Source organism: Spathaspora passalidarum (assembly GCF_000223485.1).
Source record: "Spathaspora passalidarum NRRL Y-27907 unplaced genomic scaffold SPAPAscaffold_1, whole genome shotgun sequence".
In the NCBI taxonomy this organism is placed as follows: Eukaryota; Fungi; Ascomycota; class Pichiomycetes; order Serinales; family Debaryomycetaceae; genus Spathaspora; species Spathaspora passalidarum.
The window spans coordinates 52,940-73,886 of NW_006767425.1; the positions used below are offsets into that span (position 1 = coordinate 52,940).

Below are 20,947 nucleotides of genomic sequence, written 5' to 3' on the forward strand. Positions count from 1 at the left end.
CATCTTTATCCTGCTTATATTTGAGCTTTTTCTACATGCATAATTTTCTTAAAAGCTAAATAGATTAAGGTTAACTACTGCAAAAAAAAAAAAAAGACCAACCTGTGAATATCAATTATAAAAAAATAATTATTCAAATATGTTTTAATGCCTTCAGCCAGATTCGAACTGACGATCTCCTCATTACTAGTGAGGTGCCTTACCAACTTGGCCATAAAGGCTTTTTTTCGTAAAAATTTCATGCTTTTTGGGGCCCCGAAAATGACACTGTTGCATCACGTGATCCACCCAAAATAGAAGCCATACCCCGTGCCGAAAAAAAAAAATAAAGGTTAAAACGTCACTTCAATTTCACCCTTAAAAAAAATGAGACTGCAAATTGATAATTTGTACACCAACATGTTGGTTTCTTTCACATTTAACCCAGTTAAGTTTGTTAAAACTGGAAAAATAAATGATATTCCGATACCGGGAGTCGAACCCGGGTCTGCTCGGTGAAAGCGAACCGTGCTAGCCGTTACACTATATCGGATGTTATTATACGATTAAATATGTTTATTTTTGGCACTGAAATCAAGAATTCGAAAACTTTTATTAAGTTATAACTATAGCATGAATGGTAGTATAGGAATAATTCTCTTATTGATCTATTCTGTTTTTGCTTAAGTTTCTTGCTATAGTAAACAAGTAGAGAAATCCCGTATTAAAATACCATATAATTTCCTCAAAACACTTAATTCAGTAGGAGATCATTTGCCAGCTCTATATGTACATGGCTTGGTATTGTTTCTTTAGTTCAAGGCATTTGTTAGTCATTTCGTATGAATATTCGTGGCTCTGATGTAATTGACTCATTACATATGGCTAAGGCTGGGTTCTTGATGACTTTTTATCGTATAAAATGGCTAGTGTGCATCTATTCCTTTGGTAATAACCATTTTAGATATCAAATAAGTTGTGCCAAAGTATCTTCTTTGATGGTTACTTATATATGTAAGATCTAGGTACCTTTAATGGATTGGGTTTTGATTTACGTTTGTTTTCACTCAAAATTCTACAAATATTCACCAAAACAACAAAACTTTAGCACAATTCCATCAGTATTGTAAATTATTCTTCTTAGCTTAGCTTACCCTGCTGATATTTACTTGATAGTATTATTTTAGTGGAAAAATGATGTAAAATGTTCCAATGTTTTCCTCGTACCACGGACCTCTTGATCCCCTGATTATTATTTTTTTTTCTCGCCAGCCATGTGTTTCCGCCGTGCATCAGCAAAACTCCACATCAGAATAAAGTTCCGTAGTATACCAACTTGAAACCTTTTCTGGACAAGTTATGCTAGTCAGCTAATATAATACAAACATACGCGAAACCAAGATTCAAAATTCACTTACTGGGTCACGTTTTGGACGCTGATTATGTGCCATTGGCTGAGAATTTCATATTTTTTTTATTGTTGCTCCTGGGTCATTGTTTCCGCATTGCCGCATAATTAGGTTAGGAAATTTTATTTGTAACCATCTCATTTTCACAGGAGCATTTAATCAAATTTGAACCACACTCTTTTCTTGTAGTTTACACAATCCTCGAAAAAATTGGAATAATACAATGAGTTACGACAATCCTGATTATCGTCGACCACCACCACCTCCCCCGCCTACCTATTCACAACAGCAGCAACCTCAATATGAGCAACAGCCATATCAACAACAACAAGGCTATGGCTATGAAGTTCCTGCCGATTTAGAAAATCAAGGATTGCAGCAATATTATGAGAAGCCAGTTCCTGCCCAAGATTTCGATGAAAGTTTCAAAATTGAGAAACCCAAATTTAATGATTGGCCATTTACAATTTTCTTCTTATTGGTTGTGGCTGGGTTTATCGCTGTTGCAGGTATAACCTTGAATGCTTTAAGGAAAACCTTTTCATTTGAAGGGGGTGGGATTTATAATTCTGGTAATTCCTTTAGTTTGAATACAAACACCATTATTTTATTTGCGTTTGTGATTGTTATGGGATTTGTGTTGTCTGCTTTAATTATCGTATTTGCAAGAATGGCACCAAAGTTTTTCATTACTTCAGGGTTAATTTTGAATGTAGCACTTGGAATTGGGACTTCTATTTATTATTTTATCAAGCATTATTATTCTGCGGCCATTGTTTTCCTTGTTTTTGCGTTATTTGGTGCCTGGTGTTATTGGAGAGCTCGTAGTAGAATTCCATTCAGTGCTACTATATTGACTATTGTTATTGATGTCATGAAGACCTATCCTTCAACATTGATTACTTCTTTTATTGGTATTTTAGTTGGTGCAGGGTTCAGTGTATTGTTTGCCGTGGTTATTGTTGCAACTTATGTTAAATTTGATCCTAATGAAAACAATGAAGGTTGTCGTGTTGGTGGTGGATCATGTTCGCAATCTAAACTTATTGGAGTTTTGGTGTTTGTTTTCTTTGCTGGTTACTATATTTCCGAAGTGATTAGAAATGTGATTCATGTTGTAATTGCTGGTGTTTATGGTACTTGGTATTACTTGGCCAATTCTGATCAGGGTGCCCCAAGACATCCAGCATTATCTTCATTGAAACGTGCTTTAACTTATTGTTTTGGATCAATTTCATTTGGGTCATTAATTGTTGCTTTGATTCAGTTGGTAAGACAACTTATCTCGATTCTAAGATCTAATTTTGCAGCTGAAGGCAATGGGTGGGCCGTCTGTTTTACGATTGTCCTTGATCTAGTTGTTGGATTTATCGACTGGATGGTTCGTTATTTCAACCAATATGCTTACTGTTATGTTGCCTTATATGGAAAGAGCTATGTCAAGGCTGCCAAAGATACATTTGATTTATTAAGATTTAAAGGATTTGATGTTCTTATCAATGATTGTTTTATCAACACTTCGTTGAACTTGTATTCGTTGTTTGTGGGTTATCTCGTAGCATTATTGGCCTTTTTGTATTTGAGATTTACTGCCCCTGCATACAATGACGACGGAAGTTTCTATGCACCAGTGATTGCCTTTTCATTTTTGATTTCAGGACAAATCACTCGTATTGCCTTGACGGTTATTGAATCTGGAGTGTCTACCTTTTTTGTTGCTTTAGCTAAAGACCCAGAAGTTTTCCAAATGACTAACCGGAAGAGGTTTGATGAAATCTTTAGAAACTATCCTCAAGTTTTGGAAAAAATTACTACTGACCATTAGACGTTAATATTTGTATATTTTTGTATACTGTTTGTATGAAATTTTAATCTTTTTTCACCCAAATAAATCTGAACCAGTCCACTCCCCCAAAAAATACACCTTTTCTTAATACACCCGCTATAATATCATGTTGACACTCGCAATTGGTGACTTGTTCATCCCAGAAAGATCGATCGATCTACCAACAAAGTTTAAAAAGTTGTTGGCACCCAATCCAAATTCCATACCATCAAACAACAAGATATCACGAGTTGTCTGTCTAGGCAACATACTCAACTCTCAAGAGTCCCTTAAATTTCTTCATAATCTATCACCACAATTCAACTTGGTCAAAGGAGAATATGATAATTCAACCATTCTTTCCCAGCAGTTGAGTATTCTTAGTCATAATAAAGAGGAAATTATACCTTATTGTAATGTATTTACTCATGACAACCTAAGAATTGGATATACTAATGGGTATCAAATTGTTCCCAAGGGAGATCCATTGGCATTACTGGCATTTTCTAGGGAATTAGATGTAGATATTTTGATCTGGGGTGGGTCACATAGAGTGGAGGCGTATACTTTGGATGGAAAGTTTTTTGTCAATCCCGGTAGTGCCACTGGGGCCATAACTTTCGATTGGCCAGATAATGAAGCTTATGAAGAAGAAGAAGAAGCAAATAAAGAAACAGAAATGAAAGAAGACAAGCCAGATGAGAAGAAGGAAGAGAAGGAAACGGAACAAGGTATTGAAGATCAAACAGAAAGCAAACAAGAATCTAGCAAGATTAACAAAGAAATCTTGTCAGAAGTCACCGAACTCAACTCCAATATCCCCTCATTCTGTTTGTTGGATATACAGGGGTCAACTTGTATTCTCTACATATACACCTATCTCAACGGCGAAGTCAAGGTAGACAAGGTCACTTACACCAGGGATTGATATTAATATTAATATATAAATACAATTGAAAAAGTACAAACTAAATGCCATTATGCTTGAACAGAAGAGTAATGTAATACAAATTCCTTTCTAATCTTTTCCCAATTATGAGGGTCAAAGAATATGTATACACCCTTTTCCACATCTTGACTTATCAACACAGGTTCTACATTACTATCTTTAGTCAACCATACTTGAATGTCCTTGTGATATCTCCAATTCCTAGCCACCAATTCTCTAGCAGCATATTCTTGCAATGTATCTCTTGGTTTCATATAGAATATATAAAACAAGGTTTCGTCGGTAAAACTTTGGATTTTGTTATCGCAAGGACCAGGACCAGGTACGATATTCTCTGATCTTATCTCAGGAGGTAAGGTGAAATATGGCTCTACTTCTGATCGTGAAGTTTCTGCCCATGGTGATGCAAGATTTTTTAATATTTCTGAGTCTTTACTTAGGTCTAATCCACTTTTACTTATATCTTGCCCTATGGCAAAATTGGTGAGATCCGATTGGTCCATTCTCACTAACGATGTCAATCCTTCCAATCCATATCGATTCATATCTTGTTCACTATTCTCGTTGTCTGTTGATACACCTGTTACTGCTTGATACTGAGTTAGTTTAACTGCTCAAATATTGCTCTTTCTGACTAAAAATATTGACTTTTGAATACGTACGCATGATGAAAATTCAATTTTTGATAAAAGATGTCCTTCTAGTTACACGAAATACACTGGTGTTGGTTAATAGTTTGGTTGTTCTCATTTAACCTGTTCCAAAGATCCCAAAGCAAAAAAATTGCTGAATGAATCTCAAACCCGGAATTAAGTCACATGACCAGATTTAATTCCGGAGGATGCCTACTAGTTTTTTTTTTTTTATTTGCTCCTATCAAGAAGAGCTATAGTTATGACATCTACAACTAACCGGGCAATGTCACGCAGATACTTTCCAAATATTATAATAACGGGTACTCCAGGATGTGGTAAGTCGTCCCATTCTGAAAGTCTTGTTTCCCATTTAAACCAAGAGTTATCCAAGAAGGGTCAAGAGTTTACTCATTTAAATGTCAGTGATCTTGCCAAGGAACGTGGGTGTATTGAATCTTATGATGAAAGGTTAGACACCTCTGTGGTCGATGAAGATAAATTGTTAGATTCTTTAGAAGTGGATCTTGAAAAAGGGGGTGCTATTGTTGACTGGCATTGTTGCGATATCTTCCCAGAGCGGTTAATTGATTTGGTTGTGGTTTTAAGAACTGATAATTCTAATTTATATGACAGATTGAAAAAGAGAAATTACAACGAAGCTAAGCTTCAAGAAAATTTGGATTGTGAAATTATGGAAGTGGTTTTAAACGATGCTAGAGAAGCTTATATCCCAGAAATTGTCATTGAATTGAATTCTAACAGTGCTGAAGAAATGGACGATAATGTTGAAAGAATTGGCCAATGGGTTACTAATTGGATAAAAGACCATCCTGATGGAGTTACCAATGAATTGGATCCAGAACTCGCTGCTCTTGCAAGAGAAGAACAAGGTGATGACGAAGAAGAAGATGAAGACTTTGAGATTGCCGAAGAAGGGGCTTACGATAGCGATGACGATGAAGAAGAATATGACGATGATGACAAGGAATAAGGGTGTACACACATAGACTACATTTATAGATCTCACTCTAATATAAAAATTAAACCCTAAATACCTATATAAACCAGAACCAAAAAAAAACTTAAATAAATTGCAAAACAATCTTTCTAAGGTAGAACATTATTACCACCAAAAGAAGGAACAATACAACGTAGTAACCTCTGGTGATAGCATAGTATGTCCAATTCTTGGTTAACTTTTCAAGATTATGTTGTTCTAATTCAGTTACAACCTTCAAGTTTTGAGCAAAGATATACTTTGATTCTTCAATGATTTCCAACTTTTGCTCTTCAGTTAATGCATTTCTGGTGACCAATTCATAGTCTCTCTTATAAATAATTCTAAACAAGTTTTCATCAGCAACATCAAAGGTAAAGAAATTGGCACCCATTTTAATAACATCTTCATGACTTAAACCAGACTTTCTTGGGTAGAAACCAGCGGCTCTAGCAAAAGAAGATCTCATAACTCTACCACCAGCAAATAAAGCCAAGTACATAACATGTAAATAGGCAAACAACAAATATGGCTTTTCTTTGGTAACTTCCTTAATATGGTTAGCAAAAGCAACTTGCTCAGACATCACTGGGTGCATAAACTTTTCCTTTCTGTCATCATAATAAAACATCAAATCTTGTTGAGCTTTTTCTCTTCTAGCGATTTCTGGTTTCCAGACTTGTTTGAACATTTCGGTCCATTCATCATCGATTTCTAATTGTTGATATAAACTGGTTTCAATCGCATCGAACACATGGTAGAATGCCTGAAGACCTTGACGGAAAATCTTATAGTTTTTAAGAGCAATGGCGAATTTTAAGGTAACCACTTTATCAATCTTGTCATGTAAACTTCTAGTTTCTTTATTAATTCTGTTTGCTAATGCACCAACATCATTTGGAGCGGGAATGATTTCATGTTGACTTAACTTGGTAGTAGCACCAAGAGTTTGTGTAGCAGTAGACATTTTTAATTATTCTTTTTTTTTGACTTAGTTTAAGATATTGATTGATTATAACCAAGAATAACCAAGGAATAGCCATCCCTATTTATAATCAATTAGTAAATGGCGCAAGCAAGGGCCCCGAGCGATATGTCCGGTATGCGTCAAAATTTTTTTTAGTTGTTTTTGTGTAACCAAGATCGCAATTATCGGGCACATGTCTCACTGATAAAAAAAACACCACAGTGCGATAAGTCCGAACATAAACAAATGTTCCGCGATTTTACCGTTCACGCGTGGTGGTGATGTTTTTATTGGTTTATTCTGGGGTAAAATTTATCAAGACCGATTTCGAAATAACGCTGGAATTATCGGAATTCACAAAGTGACACGCTAAGTTTATATAAATGTAAACATTTATATAAACAAGACACATTGTCGCATTCATTTCAGTTTCAGTTGCTTGGCACAGATACAACACAACTATTATAGAGCTGTTTCATAGCTGTTGAGGTACATACCAAGTATTGATTTCCGAATCGGGGGACTGTTTACCATAAATATCAACTGTGTGATATTTGACACGCGAATATAGTATGGAGAAGTAGATTTCGTTATCGAGGGGCCCTGAAATATTAAATATGGGATCTTATTGTAAGAGTTTTCCTTGACGGGAAGTTCCAACTATTTTCCAGCAACAGTGATGGAAAACCCACCAAGCATATTAGAATACATTTAACTTACAATCAAAAAAAAAAAAGTATAAGTTTTATCTAATTAAACTCTGAAAATGTCTTGGAATCACTCCATCAATTCTTTTAATGTGGTGTTTCTAGGGTTTCTAGAGTAGATCTGAATTCCTCAGTTAAATCATCAAGACAAGCAAGATCCTTTGTTGACCTTGTTTCGAAGAATTCAAACCTAACTAGTATGTACAAAAACTTGCTGTTCCATTTCACTGTTCTTCTGTTGATACAACAAAGATCTACGGTGTCTTGATTTGGAAGTTCAGCAGTAACAGTTGCATAGTTCTTATTCTCGCTACTGATCTCTGACTATTTTTTAAGACCATACTCCCAAAACATATATGAGAACCACAAGACTGGTTTACATTTATGTGAGAAAGGATATAGTTCAGATTTCGTTTTGCTCGGACATTTGAGTGAATACGCTCATATTGTGACCTGAATGGTATTTATAGAGTTTTATCTCATGTAGAAACATTAATCACCAAGGACATGTATGATGTAGAAGATCCAGCTACTTCTTCTCTTGTTTAGCAGTACAATCTAGACTTCCAAGTACCAAATAATACCATGGTGAGAATGAAATATATCCCTTGGATTGCGGAATTCTGACTTAGCATTAACTGATACTATATTTATTCTGAATATATATGCTTCTGAAATCTACCCGCTCAAAAATGTTCAATTGCTTAGATAACTTGATTTTGTAGAATTACTAACTTGGTTTTAAAATGTGCCAAGCAACTAACCACTGAAATTGCTGGTGAAATTTTGAGTAGTAATACAAAGTTTATTGGGCCGACATCGGAAAATGGTACAATAGCGGGTAATTGGTCTAACATTGAAACAACTAGGTAGTATAAACATATACTATGACGTAATATCCTTTTTTTTTACCTTTTCAAACTACCCTTCTACTCCTTTTTGTCAATGAGATATTGTATGCAAGATGCAGTAAATAAGTGCAAGATCTCTCCTGCATCGGAGTAAGTCAAATAATTTCCGGAAAATTGAAAAACCGTTGGCTACAACAAATTGGGCAAGTGGGGAAAAGGAGGGGGGGAACAAGCCCAAAGGAGGGGCAGACACAGACCACCTGTTAACAATAAAAAGGACGCAGTACATCACCAGAGGATGAGGCTTAACGGAGGAGCCGGTTAGGTGGGGTGACCGGTCTCGTCAAACTGGCCGATATCACTGCATATTTTCATGACCAAAAAAAAAAAATCTCATAAGCCATGATATCTAAGAAAAGGACCTTCCGCTAACATCACCAAAATAAGAAACCTTACCAACCATCTTCGCCGAAGTCACGCGTACAAAAAATTGACTTGGTCATATTAGCTAACCAATGTATCCATTGTTGTGCCAGTAACGTGATTTTGTGGTGGGCTGTTTGTGTACGTCACGTTGTTCTTTGTAGTGGGGGATCGATTGGGGGGAGGTAAATCCGTACGAGAATTTTTTTGAAATTGCCAAGCCCCTCAGGATGATACTTGTCCAAACTGTAAAATCGTTAATTAACCAGCTTTGTTTGTTGTCTTACTAGAAAATGTGTTACTGGTCTGGTATTGAAACATTGAGTATTGTTAATTTATTTTCTGACTTGTTCTCTCGTATTCCTCTGGGCAACGTTTTACAACAATAAATGGGAAGGTTAAACCAAATATGACACAAACATTATTCAACTCCTTAATTTTACAGGTTATCTATTATCTACAAGGTTTCATCTTAAACATAAACATATACTATTAGCTAATAACAATCTATACAAACCGTAAAGTATCTAATCAGTCCATCAACTTCAAATAAAAAAAAAGTATTAAGAATTAAAATAATATCATGACATAATAACTTAGACCAACTTTTCGGCGTGTTCAATTGCAGCCTTGTCTGGAGCGGAAGAAAGGTGAGTTAAAGTAGTTTCAGGATCATCACCGAAAGCTCTAGCAACTTCTTCCAAGGTGTAACCGGAAGTTTCGACGTAGAAGAAGTAAACCAAAACTAATTCAACGGCTAAAATACAACAGTAGACAATGTAGTACTTCCATTCAATAGCATCCATGGCAATTGGGTTAACGAAACCATTGTATAACAAGATAACGTTTTGGGAGAAGAAGAAGACATTAAGACCCTTGGCTCTGTGGGAGTATGGTAAGATTTCAGTAACGTACAAGACTGGTAAACCGTTAGCACCAATATCATAAGCCAAGTAGTAAAGGAAAATCATAGCCAAGACACCGTTAGCTAAGGAGGTATCAGTGAAACCACCAAGAGCGAATCTAGCAGATAAAATAGTCCAAATAACATAAGCGACTAACATACCAGTGATACAAGATAAGAACATGGTTCTTCTTCTCAAGTATTGACAGACAGAAGCAGCAGCCCAAGAGATAACCATGTTATAGATCATCAAACAACCGTTAATTTCTAATTGCTTCTTAGCATCAGTAATACCAATGGTATCCAAGACCTTGTTAAGATAGTATGAGACTAAACCATTACCAGATAATTGCATAATAACGGCAGTGAAAATCAATAAGAATAATCTTCTTCTGAAAGTTGGAATGGTAACAAAATCAAAGTAGGAAGCGTTGTTGGAGACTTTTTCTAATTCTAAAGCAGCCTTAATTTCCTTAACTTCGAATTCAACTAATCTGTGAGCTTGTTCAGTACCGTCATTACCACAGTGGAAGGTATGTAAGATTTCTCTAGCCTTGTCATCCTTACCCTTGGAGATCAAGTATCTTGGGGATTCTGGAACCCACCAGAAAAGAAGGACTTGAACTAATGGTAAAGCACCTTGTAAGTAAGATGGAATTCTCCAAGCATAAGCAGATGGAATTGGTTGAGTACCGAAAGTAACCCAAGCAGCAATAATAGCACCGAAATACCAGAAGGTGTTATATAAGGCAGTACAGGTATCTCTGAACTTTGGATAAGATAATTCGGAAATCAAAGATGGGGAGGAAACAGTGGAAAGACCGAAACCAGCACCTAAGATAATTCTGGCACAAATGAAGAAAGCATAGTTAGTTGAAGCACCTTGTAAGATAGCACCTAAGATAGTGAAAGATTGACCGACAACAATAGAAGTCTTTCTACCGAATTTATCAGAGAACCAAGCAGCAAAACCAAAAGAAATTAAACCACCGAAGGTGTTACCGTTAGCTAAAGCACCTAAGACAGCACCAGTTGGGTGACCCATAGCATGTTGCCAATCATCTAAAACTTGCAAACCGTTCAACATAGAACCATCGTAACCATTGTTGGTGGAAGTTAAAGTAACAAGGAAAACAAACCAATGTAAAATAAGGAAGTGCTTGTACTTGTACCATGGTTTGTCTAAGTAAAGATATTGGTCAATTTCACCCTTTTCAAGGATGTGTTCTTGGAGATCAAGATGATCAGAAACGGATTCTTGATCAATAATTTGGTTGTCTTTTAAATCAGCCATGATTATAGTTGAGTATTCTTTTCTAATTGATGTGCGACCAGCGACTACTGTTAGAATAGATTGATGATGAGAATGAAGAATTAGAAATGAAGAACTTGGGATTCATCATCTATTTATAATCTTTTTAGAGTAAGACAAAACAAGTGCAATTACAATGGAGGGGTAGCTAATATACTCGATCAACAATTAAGACAGCAAAAAAGAAACTAAATCCATAAGGAAAAACAATTGTCAAAAAAATTTCGAAGATTTTTGCAGACTACGGGGTTAGACAAAAAAAAATATCATGAAATAATAAATTTTAGGATTCAGTTCCTAAAACGTAAATAGAAAGTTATTACAAGAGAGAGGAGGGGTCAAACTATTCAATGGTTGCCACAAGATAATATTGTGTGCGCAAAAAAATATTCTCCACGCCCCCGTAAAAGACAATTGAATTGAGGAGGCGTGTGGTATATTGCTAATTATTTGAAGAAGAAAGGTCCATTACCTAGGCAGGGCTAGCATTATTTTCTATCATGAAGAATGCAAACACTTCAATAACCTCTGTATCTACGTATATGCAGATATCAGATCTACAAGGATCTTATGTGTCATTTTTTTTTTTAAATTGCTTCGTTTCCTTTTTCAGGGTGGCTGAATCGGGATCTATGCCTTTCCTAGACAATACCCATAAATTCGTATAAATTATTGCCCCACGATGTGGTGTCGAAAATTACTTCCTATGCTTCAGCCTCGGGATGTTGTAATGGAGTGACTAGATACCAGGCTTTGCATAATGCAATTCAAGGAGATCTTGAATTCCAACAATGAGAGGGCCCCAAATTTTGTTCTCAATAAGGCTGAGTATAGTACAATTAGCTTCGCGACAAAAAAAAAATCCATAATATCCACATCTTCTATCTCTTCGATATACACATTTGTGTTAATATCGAGCCAAGAAATATTAACTACGACCGCGGATGCATTGCTCCCTGGGTGTGGTAAAAACAGATTGTATTGTGTTCGATTATCTAAGCTAGAAATAAAGAATACGATTTCTAAAACGGGAAGTGACCCCCTGCATTGTTTTACCCCCATCTCCCCACATTGCTGACCCCAACACAGTAGTCGTCTAATTCTTCTTCTGCATTGTTTCACAACCTGCACCCCAGGTTCTGAAAAAAGATGTGTCAAGGAAGGTAGAATCTGTGTATTTTACGAAGTTTACAAAACTAAAAATTGCAAGTTCAAATTATTTTTTAGCGTGTGTGCAGAGATAACACACAAAAAAATTAATACAAAACAATAGGAGTTTTGATCTTAATGGGGTTATACTACCGAAACTAGACAACTAACCGTACAATAATAAGACAGTTTGCGTGGCGTTAGCTTACCAAGCCTTTATTTGGAAATCGTTCCTGGAATGATACAGATTTAATGGAAAACAAAAAACGCGAAACCACGTCCACATTCATAGTATTTCCGCCCGTGTCTAATACTACTTACGAAAGTCTAGTTTGGAACAGGGATGGGGGGGGGGGAGAATGTTACTGTGTGGTGTGCTATTTGAAATTATTCTTATCTTTTCAACTTTACCAAAAGAAAAAAAAATATAACCGCAAGGAAGGTACATGGCACAATCTGGGGTATGGAAGGTGAAACGTTCCTTTACAGTTTGATATGATCGGTTATGCGTTGCGGAAAAAGATTATAGAAACTAAAAATATCTATTGTAATCAATTATAAAATTTTCAGGCGGTCAAGCATATTGCTGTGTGATTGTTTACTCTTTTTTTTGGGGCGGTTTTTTTTAAAAAATAGGATCATACGCAAGGCTTTTCATCTCTAGTGATTTTGGGTTCCTAGGTAATTAAAAATATATGTATTCCTCACGTATTTGTTGGTTCTAATAGTGTTTCTATTGATGGTCCAAGAATTCCATAGCAAACTTTGCGGATCTAACAATTCCAGGCAGAAAATCTAACTTGCACTTTAACTTTACAGTTTATAGATGCATAAAAAATACTGGGGATAATTTACTAAACAAATGTAAACACGCACAGTTGAAATTTTGTTAAAAAAAGGAAGTAACTGAGATATTATTATTATTAACGTGAGCTCCCCACTCCCTGCCCCTCTCTTCGGATTTCCGGTTGGCATCCGGAATGTCCGTGACTTTCAAGAATTCGTCTAGATACAAAATTCCATTAATTATGATGCCGCATATGCTAAGCTGAATTGATTGGATCAGAGTACTGTCGCTGAAACAGACATGACCAACTTAAAGATACTTGGCGTGACCCTTAAACCATGTTTGTAAACCAACTGATGGAAAGATCTAATTACATTGTTTTTTTGTTCTTAGTAGAATAAAATTATCGGATAATAATCTCCTTCTCCAAAAAATTGCAGTTGTGCACAAAAAAATAAAATTAAAAAAAAGGACCTTTCTAGGAGTGATTTCCTAAAGCGAATATGTTACCAGAATAGAAAATTCTTTACACGTACACTTGAGCATTGTAAATTACTGAGTCACAGTGGGATTCATTTTCCACCATCACGTAGTGGGATGACACTTGGTAAAAGATTAATCCTATTCATAGGCACTGCATTAAACAAAGGAATATACGAGAAATGAATCATTATTACAAACTCTAAGTGTTGTCTAAGTTCCAACTAAGTGGTTCCTGCTGCTTTAAGCATCAACTTTCCATTTGCCCGAGAAATTGATAAAAATCTTATTACTTAAAACAAAATTGCATTGTTTAGAGCAACAGACAGCCTCTCTCGTACTTATCTCATTAATGTTATTGAACGAAATTTTGCAAAAATTGAACAAAATTCGACACGTTGAATACTTTATAGAAATTTTGCAACTAATGAAAAATCTGTCACGAGCATTTTGAAATATGCACTATTGCTTCTCTAAAGCTTGTAGTCAAGTTCAGATTACTTTGATTGGACTGCAGAGCTTACTACAAGAAAGTACAAATTCAGTAAAATTGCAGCAAAAAAATGACCACCAGTTAGTCATTTGAATAACCATTCATAATGAGAACAAGTGAACGGGTCATATTGGCCCATTACACCCCACCCAAACAATTAGAACCTCAATATAGTATCGCACCAACAGAGGTCCCTTGTTTCAACTACTAAGAAATACATTATTGCGAAAAATTACTAACTTGTATCCCTTAGGCTTACAAAATACAATTCAAGAGGATCTTCTGTCATTGTAATAATCGAAGGATTTTACATTGTCAAACATAATCTAAACTAGATAACCCCATTTGCGAACTGTAGTAATTTCACCCCACACGCCTGACCCCAGCGCAACCATCGTTTATTTTATTCTCTCATATGTACAATTGAACTAACCCCAGTTTCCAAGAAAAGATTCAAATGTTGGAAGGAAGGTAAAAAGAGAAGAAAAAAAAAAATAGTTGCGCTTTTACATGTTATACTTTGACACCTGCATTTGCAGGTTTGAAATTATTTTTTTGGTGTGGCCAATTTTTTTTGACGCTTTGCTTTTGATATTTTTTTTTTCTATAATTTTTTTGAATAATAAAAAAAAAGAAACACATCCCCGTCTTTTAGGGTACGCTGCCAAAATTAGACATTTAACCGCTGAATAATAGCTGTTGAAGTGGCGCTAGTTCTAGGGGCAACCTTTTTTAGGGAGACTCTCCCTAACAAATGTGCTTAGCACATAAATATCTCCTTGCTATTGCAGATACATAATTCCCCTCCTCAGGACCTCCTTTAGAGATTGATTTAATGCAAGGGGGGGGGGAGGGGAGGTGGAGTTTTGTGCCGTGGTCTAAACCACCCCGTGCTTGCTTGGTTCGTAAACATCGAACGAAAATAAAAATATTAGCTTAAGGAAGGTACATGTCAAATAGTCTGGTATGGAAGGTGAAGCATATCCACATGACGCAACTATCTGTAATATCCACTTATCCTTGATAAAAAAAGATTGGCCAATATATAGAATGTGAACAGGAATTACCTTCTTCAAGATTAATCCCCGGTTTTGTGTAATAGTGGTTAAACAGAGAAAAAATAATATATTTTTTCTTAGGTGGGGTGACCGCTCCACAAAACAGATGGCAGGCAAGTCTCTCCCCTCCTACTTCCCCATTGTTTTGATGATGAGGTTATCAAAAGTGTGGGATTAACTATGGGAACGAGCCCATGGCACAAGCTTCCTCATTTTCGTGTTTTAAATTGGCTCGCCCACATTGCTATTAAAGTGGTCTAATTTCGTGTGTTCTTGTGCCGTCATTACATCACCAGGTGAGAGTTTTGTCTCTTGTGCTTATAATTTCCTTCTCTTCGACTTTATCTATTTTTCAATTTTTCCAATCGTTCCCCATTATATTTTCTAGAGATCTCGGCGCAATTTCGTTAAGAAATTCGGGAAGATTAGCTTCCAATAATATAAACGGTAATTAGAGAACGTTGTCCTTGTCTTGATCTCCACAAATGTAAAGTATAAATAATCCTGTTAATCCAGTAGAATTGACTTCTGTTTTTTTTAGTTTATTTCTCTTTTATTATCATTAAGATAAAACACAATTTATTATAATGTCTAACGGATTTTTAAGAACTCAAGGTACCAAGATCGTTGATGGTGAAGGCAAGCCAGTCGTCTTGAAGGGTACTGCCATTGGTGGTCACTTGAACATGGAAAACTTCATCACTGGTTACCCAGGTCATGAAACTGAACATAAGAAGGTTTTAAAGAAGAAGATTGGTCAAGAAAAGTTTGATTTCTTCTTTGACAAGTTCTACGACTACTTCTGGACCGAAAAGGATGCCGATTTCTTTGCCAACGAATTGGGTTTCAATGCTTTGAGAATTCCATTCAACTACCGTCATTTCATTGATGATGAAGGTGATTTCTTCAAGATCAATCCAAAGGGTTTTGAAAGATTAGACAAGGTTATCAACTCTTGTGCTAAGTACGGTATTTACACCATCTTAGATTTACACGCTGTTCCAGGTGGTCAAAACCAAGATTGGCACGCCGATTCTGCTATCCACAAGTCTATCTTCTGGGATTTCAAGATTTTCCAAGACTGTATTGTTAACTTATGGATTGAAATTGCCAAGTACTATAAGGACAACACTTGGGTCGCTGGTTACAACCCATTGAACGAACCTGCTTCCCCAGATCACTCCAAGTTAGTTAACATTTACAAGAGATTTGACACTGAAATTAGAAAGGTTGATCCAAACCATATTTTCTTCCTTGATGGTAACACTTACTCCATGGATTTCAGACAATTCCCACCTGCTGACTTCATCAAGAACGCTGTTTACGCTATCCACGATTACTCTGTTTTCGGTTTCCCATCCTTGGATGGTTACCTTTACAAGGGTACTGATGAAGAAAAGGCTAAGTTGAAGCAACAATATGAAAGAAAGTTGGAATACATGCAAAAATACCAAGTTCCAGTCTGGAATGGTGAATTCGGTCCAGTCTATGCTTCTAAGGAAAGAGGTGACGAAAACCCAGAGTTTATCAATGAACACAGATACAATGTCTTGAAGGATCAAATTGCTATTTACAAGACTGGTGATCCATCTGGTGATGGTACTCCAATCTCTTGGTCCATTTGGGTTTACAAGGATATTGGTTACCAAGGTTTGACTTATGTTGACCCAGAATCTAAGTGGTACCAAGTTTTCGGTAAATGGTTATTGAAGAAGAGAAAGTTAGGTTTGGACAGATGGGGTTGTGATATTGATCCAGAAAACGACAAGTTGTACGAAAACTTGGTTCAACACATTCTTGACAACACCCCAGAAAAGTACCACAGAGCTTTATACCCACACAACTGGCACGTCAAGGATTACGTTTACAGAGTTTGTAAGGATATGTTGTTCTCCCAAATTGCCACTCACGAATACGCTGACTTGTTTGTTGGTTTATCTTTTGAAGAATTAGATGAATTAGCTGCTTCTTTCAAGTTCGAAAACACCGTCAAGAGAGAAAAGTTGAACGCTATCTTAAAGGATTACTAAGTTATGGAATAATTTTTTTTATAGATTTCCTTTTTTATAGCTTGATTATGAATACGACATAGAATGTCTTAATGAAATTATTGTAGATGCAAACTAAACTACTATTTCATGGTTTTGAAATTGCATAATGTTTTCCTAAATTGTGCCGATTTGAAATTGAAGATAGTGTTATTTACCTCCAGTTGGAATGTTTACCGAAACCGTGTGATATTGTACCAACAAAATCAAAATTAAATGATGTCATAATGCTGGTATATTTATTTCACGGGATATTTAGTGAATTTCTTACAAGCAGTAAAATAAATATTCAATTCTACACAAAAGCTCATTATATGGTACATACATTGACAGTTCAATTGCTCTAGATTGACTGGAACAGTTTGTTGTAGGATAGATATGCATCACATTCAATACCCATGTTGGCTCGTATAAGGTGATATGCAACGAACGATTGAAAACGGTAGGAGAGAAGCATTTTCCTGCCGAGATCGGACTAATTATTTTTTTCCGGGGAGGATGTTAAATAATTTGCAAATATTATCTCGAATTAATTTACAAGTTATTACTTTCCAAAAAATAATATTTTCTTTGTTTATTTTCTGTTGGAATATCCGCCTTCACCTTCAGTAATTATTTTTCAGAACATTTTAATTTCCGCTCTAACGGTTTGGCTTAGTGCTTCCCCACCTAAGACAAGTAAATGAAATTTGTGGAGGAAGAAACCGTGTTTGACTCAAGCTGTTGAAATCACGAGTTATGCAACTCGGGGAACAGCATTTTGCTGGATCCAAGGTTTACATTACTTTTCTTTTACCTCGATGGAAGAGGCGTCACTGCAGAATGCATACCCGAAGAGGAGATCCACTTTTGCGAATTACGGCACTAATTTTGCGACGAAAAAGCAATTTCATAATTTGTGCGTAAAAATGCCATTTCCTGGCCCACACCCCCCTGGAAATCCATTCCCCATAAACATATAAAAATAATTGCTTTTTAACCTGCTAGGTGGGGAATATGCAGGTTTTTTTCTTCAAACAGCAAGCTAAACGGTTACTGATTGTATGACTTCCGTTTTAGGTAATCCTCCCACAACACTGAATAAGATTTCCAAATATGGAAGCAACTCCACAATTTATTTACCCAAGTTTTCACTAGCTCCGAGAATTCAACCTGATGGAATCTCGAGGTGTGTCTCCTAATCATTTCACATTTAAGATGTATAAATAATTAACCATACCCCTCCGTAAAATGTCGAGGTTAGAGTTCTCGAAAAATATCAACTATTTGAAAAAAAAAAGAAACTTATCATGCAACTTCCAGATAAGAATGTCACATTGACACAAACTCCATCCACGGAGAAGATTCAACAGTTAGATGTTGAACAATTGATTGAGGAATTGACTCTTGAAGAGAAGATTTCTTTATTGGCTGGTGTGGATTTCTGGCATACTGTTCCAATCGAAAGATTGAACATTCCTTCAATCAGAGTCTCTGATGGTCCAAATGGTATCAGAGGTACTAAATTTTTCAACAGTATTCCATCCAACTGTTTCCCATGTGGTACCGGTTTAGCTGCTACTTTCAACAAAGATTTGTTGGTTGAAGCTGGTGAATTAATGGGTAAAGAAGCTAAGATGAAGGGTGCTCATGTTATCTTGGGTCCAACTTCTAACATTGTTCGTTCTCCATTAGGTGGTAGAGCTTTCGAAAGTTACTCCGAAGATCCTTTACTTTCTGGTCATGCTGCCGCTTCTGTTATCAAGGGTATCCAAAATGAAAAGGTTGTCGCTTGTTTAAAGCATTTTGTTTGTAATGATCAAGAAGAAGACAGACGTTGTGTTGATACTCTCTTGACTGACAGATCTTTCAGAGAAATTTACTTGAAGCCTTTCCACATTGCTCTTAGAGATGCCAATCCAGGTTCTATTATGACTGCTTATAACAAGGTTAATGGTGTTCATGTCTCTGAATCCAAGGCTATCTTACAAGGTATTTTAAGAAATGAATGGAAATGGGATGGTTGTACAATGTCCGACTGGTACGGTACTTACTCAACCAAGGATTCTCTTGATGCTGGTTTGAACTTGGAAATGCCAGGTCCAACTAGATTTAGACAAGTTCTTCAAACTGTTCACCAAGTCCAAGCTAACTTGATCCACCCAAAGGTTATTGATGATAACGTCAGACAAGTGTTGAAATTAATCAACCAAGGTTTGAAAGCTGGTATCCCAGCTGATGTTATTGAATCCCCAAACAACTCTCCAGAGTCTAGTAAGACTTTAAGAAAGGTTGGTGATGAATCTATTGTTTTATTAAAGAACGAAGAAAGTATTTTACCATTATCCAAGACCGCTAAAGAAACCATTGCTGTTATTGGTCCAAATGCCAAGGCTTCTCAAGACTCTGGTGGTGGTTCTGCTTCTTTAACTGCTAGATACAAGACTACTCCTTACGGTGGTATTGAAGAAAAAGTCAAGGAAGGTAACAACTCTATCAAGTTGGAATATGCTCTTGGTGCTTTCTTAGATAAGAACGTTCCAGATAGTGCTGCCATTTTGGAAAGTGAAAGTGGTAAAAAGGGTCTTATTACTGCTAGATTCTACCACACTGCCCCAGGTACTCCAGATCGTAAACCATTTGATGAATTGTCATTAAACACTACCAGAATCTTCCTTAACGATTTTAAGAGTGACAACTTAAGTTTGGAACAATTATTGTACTATGCCGACTTCTCTGGTTACTTCACTCCTGAAGAAAGTTCTGAATATGAATTTGGTTGTTCCACTTTTGGTTCTGCCCAAGTTTTTGTTGATGGTAAGTTGGTCGTTGATAACAAGACCAAGCAAGTCAAGGGTGATGCATTCTTCTTAGCTATGGGTACTAGAGAAGAACGTGGCTCTATTTACTTAGAAAAGGGTAAGAAATATCTTGTCAAGGTTGAATTCGGTACTTCTCCAACTTATACTCTTGCCAATGGTTCCCAAGAACCAGGTGGTGTATACTTTGGTGTTCGTATCAAGTCATCTCCAGAAGATGAACTCGCCAAGGCTGTCAAGGTTGCCAAATCTGCTGACAAGGTTGTTTTGGTTGTTGGTTTGTCCAAGGAATGGGAATCTGAAGGGTTTGATCGTCCAGACATGGATATCCCAGGTTACACCAACAAATTGGTTGAAGAAGTTGCCAAAGTCAATCCAAATATTATTGTTGTTAACCAATCTGGTTCTCCAGTTACTTTACCATGGGTTGATAAAACAAAGGCTTTAGTCCATGCTTGGTATGGTGGTAACGAATTAGGTAACACTATTGCTGATGTCTTGTTTGGTGACTACAATCCTTCTGGTAAGTTATCTGTGTCATTCCCAAAGAGATTAGAGGACAACCCATCATTTGTTAACTTTGGTTCCAACAAGGGTCAAGTTTGGTATGGTGAAGATGTCTTTGTTGGTTACAGATTTTACGAAAAAGTTGGTCGTGAAGTTTTATTCCCATTCGGTTTTGGTTTATCTTATACCTCGTTTGATTTCAAGAACTTGAAGGTTGATACTACTGAAGACTCATTAGTAGTTAAAGTTGATGTTACCAACACTGGTAAGGTTGATGGTGCTGAAGCTGTTCAATTGTACATTGAACAAGCCAACCCATCCATTAATAGACCAGTTAAGGAATTGAAGGACTTTGAAAAGGTTTTCTTAAAGGCCGGTGAAACAAAGACTGTCGAATTGGAAGTTTCCATCAAGGAAGCCACTTCTTACTGGAACAGTTTTGTTAACCAATGGCAATCTGATAAAGATACTTACAAGGTCTTGGTTGGTAATAGTTCTGACAATATCTTGGTCAAGGATGAATTTACTACCAAGAAAACCTTCACTTGGTCCGGATTATAAGGAAGTTACATATGTTTATGAAAGTTTGTGTATAGAGTTTATATTGAATATGAATCTTTGGTATTTCAGTTATGGAACAGTTCGTGTAAAGTAAAATGTGCTGCCAAA

General features: G+C 36.3%; 8 protein-coding genes across 8 annotated transcripts; 5 read left to right on the forward strand and 3 right to left on the reverse strand. All coding sequences in view use genetic code 12, as the record gives it.

Annotated features, from left to right (window-relative positions):
* Positions 1 to 1,549: 1,549 nt before the first annotated feature.
* On the forward strand, positions 1,550 to 3,295 carry SPAPADRAFT_57687 (uncharacterized protein; the record flags this gene model as incomplete). The annotated part of the gene is made up of 1 exon (XM_007371987.1): positions 1,550 to 3,295. The coding sequence occupies one exon, from the start codon at positions 2,059 to 2,061 to the stop codon at positions 3,211 to 3,213; it is 1,155 nt and encodes a 384-aa protein (XP_007372049.1).
* A 30-nt stretch (positions 3,296 to 3,325) lies between these two features.
* Positions 3,326 to 4,904, forward strand: SPAPADRAFT_57688 (retromer subunit; the record flags this gene model as incomplete). Its single annotated transcript, XM_007371988.1, has 2 exons — positions 3,326 to 4,751; positions 4,825 to 4,904. The coding sequence occupies one exon, from the start codon at positions 3,341 to 3,343 to the stop codon at positions 4,139 to 4,141; it is 801 nt and encodes a 266-aa protein (XP_007372050.1).
* On the reverse strand, positions 4,192 to 4,707 carry SPAPADRAFT_133106 (CCR4-NOT core subunit; the record flags this gene model as incomplete). The annotated part of the gene is made up of 1 exon (XM_007371989.1): positions 4,192 to 4,707. One exon carries the CDS (start codon positions 4,705 to 4,707, stop codon positions 4,192 to 4,194), a length of 516 nt encoding a protein of 171 aa, XP_007372051.1.
* Positions 4,905 to 5,051: 147 nt separating the features above from the next.
* On the forward strand, positions 5,052 to 6,802 carry HBR1 (nucleoside-triphosphatase; the record flags this gene model as incomplete). The annotated part of the gene is made up of 1 exon (XM_007371990.1): positions 5,052 to 6,802. The coding sequence occupies one exon, from the start codon at positions 5,057 to 5,059 to the stop codon at positions 5,786 to 5,788; it is 732 nt and encodes a 243-aa protein (XP_007372052.1).
* HMX1 (Hmx1p) lies at positions 5,880 to 6,761 on the reverse strand (the record flags this gene model as incomplete). The annotated part of the gene is made up of 1 exon (XM_007371991.1): positions 5,880 to 6,761. The coding sequence occupies one exon, from the start codon at positions 6,759 to 6,761 to the stop codon at positions 5,880 to 5,882; it is 882 nt and encodes a 293-aa protein (XP_007372053.1).
* A 2,191-nt stretch (positions 6,803 to 8,993) lies between the features above and the next one.
* On the reverse strand, positions 8,994 to 11,008 carry HXT2.4 (uncharacterized protein; the record flags this gene model as incomplete). Its single annotated transcript, XM_007371992.1, has 1 exon — positions 8,994 to 11,008. One exon carries the CDS (start codon positions 10,938 to 10,940, stop codon positions 9,339 to 9,341), a length of 1,602 nt encoding a protein of 533 aa, XP_007372054.1.
* A 4,476-nt stretch (positions 11,009 to 15,484) lies between these two features.
* On the forward strand, positions 15,485 to 17,029 carry EGC2 (glycoside hydrolase family 5 protein; the record flags this gene model as incomplete). The annotated part of the gene is made up of 1 exon (XM_007371993.1): positions 15,485 to 17,029. The coding sequence occupies one exon, from the start codon at positions 15,513 to 15,515 to the stop codon at positions 16,953 to 16,955; it is 1,443 nt and encodes a 480-aa protein (XP_007372055.1).
* Positions 17,030 to 18,878: 1,849 nt separating this feature from the next.
* Positions 18,879 to 20,914, forward strand: BGL5 (uncharacterized protein; the record flags this gene model as incomplete). The annotated part of the gene is made up of 1 exon (XM_007371994.1): positions 18,879 to 20,914. One exon carries the CDS (start codon positions 18,884 to 18,886, stop codon positions 20,837 to 20,839), a length of 1,956 nt encoding a protein of 651 aa, XP_007372056.1.
* Positions 20,915 to 20,947: the final 33 nt, after the last annotated feature.